This window comes from Pagrus major, chromosome 8 (genome assembly GCF_040436345.1).
Source record: "Pagrus major chromosome 8, Pma_NU_1.0".
NCBI classification, from domain to species: Eukaryota; Metazoa; Chordata; class Actinopteri; order Spariformes; family Sparidae; genus Pagrus; species Pagrus major.
Window position 1 is genome coordinate 24402413 of NC_133222.1, and position 2500 is coordinate 24404912.

Sequence of the window (2500 nt, forward strand, 5' to 3'; positions counted from 1 at the left end):
ACACCGGAGGAAAGACATTGAAAAAAAACACACAGATGTCAATGTCATGATGAGTACCGTCACGCCTCTTTTGGATACATGGCGCCGGCGTGCTGTATGAATTGACACACTGTGTGAACAAACAAAAGTGGAGAAATGGTGAGCTTTGCTGTGCCGATAATGCAGAGTCTCTCTGTGAAAAGGGATTGTAGTACAACCACTGTTGTTGAATGTGCGCTCTCTGTATGTCATTGTTGTGTGTCAGGAGTGAAGAAGACGTTTCAGTGTGAGCTGTGTAGCTACACGTGCCCTCGACGCTCCAACCTGGACAGACACATGAAAAGCCACACCGACGAGAGACCTCACAAATGTCACCTGTGTGGAAGAGCCTTCAGGACGGTCACCCTGCTTAGAAATCATCTGAATACACACACTGGTATACAATAACACAGCTTTAAGAGGAGACTCAACAATGAATGAGTTTGTTAATACCATGCAACGACTACACGATTATGCGTGTCTTGTTTTTTTATGTTTTCAGGAACTCGTCCACACAAGTGCACAGACTGTGATATGGCTTTTGTGACTAGTGGAGAGCTGGTTCGTCATCGTCGCTACAAACACACACATGAGAAACCATTCAAATGCTCCATGTGTGACTATGCCAGTGTCGAGGTAAGACAAGCTCCTGTATGCTTTATATTTTAACAAAGTTTGAGAGTGAGTTCAACGTTTTACATTTGCTATACTAATTCTCATCCGGGAGTGACAAAGAGCAATGGAAATTCCCAATTCTGTAGCCAGTAGGGCCAGGTTCATATGTTACTCCAACAAGTAAATCCACACTGTTGAAAGTAAATGAAATGAAACCTAGCCTTATGCATTTGGGATTTTTTGTTGATTTTCTTTCTAGTTGCACCATACTTGTACTGAACCTTGAGCCTCAAACAGAGGTACCTACTGAACAGTGACTTCTGCTTACCATTACACCCCTAATAAAAATGGATGTAAACTGCAGCTTTTCTGGAAGCACACAATCGTGAGGCAGTAATTGCACTTTATGGTATTGTTCTGATATGTAACTATGTGTGTGGGTGTTTCGTAGGTGAGCAAACTAAAGCGCCACATTCGTTCCCACACCGGCGAGCGTCCATTCCAGTGCAGTCTTTGCAGCTATGCCAGCAGAGACACATACAAGCTGAAGAGACACATGAGGACACACTCAGGTAAAACTGACTCCTTAAAGACTTTTCTACACTTATAAAGCAGTGCAGTAGGACAATGTGGCAAATGTCAGTTTTCAGAGATGGGGTTAATATTTTGGCAAAAACAATTGTCCACATTTTCATATGAAAGAGTAGCATTGTTCAAATCTATATTTTGGGCTTGAACTCTTAAGAATCTTTTGTATTTCTGCATTGTTCTGTCAGATTACATATATCAGTGAGAACAGTGAACAGGGATAACCTGCATACATGCTCAATCTTCTTTTCAGGAGAGAAACCTTATGAGTGTTACATCTGCCATGCCCGATTCACCCAGAGTGGAACCATGAAGATGCACATTCTGCAGAAACACACAGAGAATGTGGCCAAATTCCATTGTCCACACTGTGACACTGTCATCGCACGCAAGAGTGACTTGGGTAACACAGTGTAAACTTAACAGACAGACAAGGTCATGTACTTTGCCATGCTGTTTGATTTCCCTAATGTGCTTTTTCTTGTGGTCTGTATGGATCTGCAGGCGTCCATCTTCGTAAGCAGCACTCGTTTATTGAGACTGGAAAGAAGTGTCGTTACTGTGACGCTGTTTTCCACGAGCGCTACGCTCTAATCCAGCATCAGAAGTCACATAAGAATGAGAAGAGGTTCAAATGCGACATGTGTGACTACTGCTGCCGCCAGGTATGTGTACACAGATACCTCTGTATAGTGATCCATTGGGTTACCATATTCCCAGTGGCAAACGTGTAATTCATTTGATTATCAGTTATGGGTCATCCAAGCCAGTAGCTCTATCATTATCCTTAAACATCATTAAACTTTTTAACTTTTATAATTATTTAGCAACAACAAACACTTAGCTGTGCTAGGTCTATGTTGTTTCACCTCTTCATCTGAGTTTAGACTGTTAAATGCTAGATGTTAAGTAATTTTACTGTATGATTTGACCTACTTTTGGCTCTAGAGGAAAAGTCAGGAATAAACTAGAAATCTATTGGATTCATCCTCTGAGGACTATGACCGTACAAAATGACACGGCCATCCATCCAGGAATTTTGGAGATATTTCAGTCTCCCCTTAAGAGGACCCTGCCGCTTCCATGGCTAAAAATGTATAGAACTTTATATCTGTATCTGTATAACTGTGGTTTTTAACCGTATCCCCTGCTGCTGGGTGCAGGAGCGTCACATGGTGATGCATCGTCGAACCCATACTGGAGAGAAACCATACGCCTGCAGCCAGTGTGAGAAGACCTTCAGACAAAAGCAGCTGCTAGACATGCACTTCAAACGCTA

The 2500-nt window shown here is 42.3% G+C and overlaps 1 protein-coding gene across 1 annotated transcript in view; it reads left to right on the plus strand.

Annotated features, from left to right (window-relative positions):
• ctcf (CCCTC-binding factor (zinc finger protein)) overlaps nt 1-2500 on the plus strand; it is a 14198-nt gene that overhangs the window by 9334 nt on the left and 2364 nt on the right. The window contains exons 9-14 of the mRNA XM_073471677.1: nt 245-415; nt 521-654; nt 1085-1205; nt 1475-1624; nt 1726-1886; nt 2385-2500. The exon at nt 2385-2500 is cut by the window's right edge and continues 67 nt beyond it. Coding sequence (XP_073327778.1) covers nt 245-415; nt 521-654; nt 1085-1205; nt 1475-1624; nt 1726-1886; nt 2385-2500 — 853 coding nt within the window. The remainder of the gene's footprint in view (nt 1-244; nt 416-520; nt 655-1084; nt 1206-1474; nt 1625-1725; nt 1887-2384) is intronic.